Raw genomic sequence first — 1,297 nt, 5'->3', positions numbered from 1 at the left:
TTTTATGACGAGGGATTGTCTCTAAAACAGCTGCTGCTGCCCTTTCAGCTGTTGGAGGCAAAGCTGGCTGAGCTGTAGACTCAGCCTTACTGGGAAAATGGGGAGCACAGAGTGGGATTTTTACTTGTGCTGGATGAGCTTTGTGTGCCTTCACTAAAAAACTTAAATAAGTTACTCATCCCTTTAACTTCGGGATTCTGAATAAAGAATGTGAAAAAAAAGGAGAGTTACTGAAACATCGTACAGAGAATAACAAAGAAAGAGCAAAACCTGTCAGGAATGGCTACAGGACCTCCGATTGCTTTAACCCTTTGCTCACTTGTGCATTGATTGTCGATGAGATTTTTAAAGAATAATCTGGATCTTGCAAAATATTCTCTGTGGGTGTTAGGAGTTTACACTGCTCTTTCAACACCAGTGTCTTACATCCAGCTGGGTTTTACTCACTGCCCAGCTATGGCAAGAAACGCTGAATTGCTTTTTTAATAGGCACTTGGGGTATTTTTCCCCTGCCCTCCCCACGTCCCCGGGCAGATATTTTGTTCTTTTCTTGATGTTCTCTTCAAGTACAACGCTGAGGAGCGAACGGGCTGCTTGACTCCTCCTCCCTGGGCTGCCTTTGGGAGTTCCTTTTTCGCGTGGGCTGAGGCTCACGTTAATGTTTAGCACGGCCGAGCTGCAGCCCAGCCTCGGGAAGAGCTCGCTGCTATTTTCTGCTCCCGGAGCTGCCTGTGGGCTGTCCCCCGTGTCCCACGCGTGGGCGGCTCCGCCTGGGGCAGCGCTGCTTGAGGGCTCGGCTGGATTTACTGCGCTGCTGCCGGCCGGGGGGACACGGAGGGAGCGGAGGATGCTCCCTTGTCACCTCGTGGGTGACGAGGAGCAGCTCTTCGGTGCCAGCAGCGTGTGCTCAGCGCGGATGGACTGACCGCCACCCTTCTCCATGGACATGGACAAGCGTGGCTCCAGGATGGGCAGGGGTGGCATGGCCAGGCCCCGGGGGGTGCTGGCCCCCGTCCGGGCAGCCAGCTGTGCCCAGCTGCTCAGCAGGTACGGAGCGTTCCGTGGGACACCGGGTGGTCCCGGCTGCTCTGCTCCCTGACCGGGCACGGGGCCAAGGCAGCACCTGGGATGGGCTAGGTGAATTTCTAGAGGTGAGCAGGCTATTGCGTGCTCTTAAAATAGTGCTTTGAGTGCCCTGATCCTGAAATGAAACCTGTGGAATTTTTTTTTTTTTTTTTTTTTTTTTTTTTTTTTTTTTAATTCCTTTTTTTTTTTTTTTTTTTTTTTTTTTTTTTTT

The 1,297-nt window shown here is 51.4% G+C and overlaps 1 protein-coding gene across 1 annotated transcript in view; it reads left to right on the top strand.

Moving 5' to 3' along the window:
- The first annotated feature begins 848 nt into the window (after positions 1–848).
- Positions 849–1,297, top strand: part of ARHGAP40 (Rho GTPase activating protein 40) — a 24,501-nt gene continuing 24,052 nt past the window's right edge. The window contains exon 1 of the mRNA XM_041419258.1: positions 849–1,047. Coding sequence (XP_041275192.1) covers positions 941–1,047 — 107 coding nt within the window. The 5' untranslated portion in view covers positions 849–940. The remainder of the gene's footprint in view (positions 1,048–1,297) is intronic.

This window comes from Onychostruthus taczanowskii, unplaced genomic scaffold (assembly GCF_017590055.1).
Source record: "Onychostruthus taczanowskii isolate IOZ18803 unplaced genomic scaffold, ASM1759005v1 scaffold60, whole genome shotgun sequence".
In the NCBI taxonomy this organism is placed as follows: Eukaryota; Metazoa; Chordata; class Aves; order Passeriformes; family Passeridae; genus Onychostruthus; species Onychostruthus taczanowskii.
The sequence above is the reverse complement of the archived record's forward strand: the minus strand, read 5'-3'. Positions and strand labels throughout refer to the sequence as shown.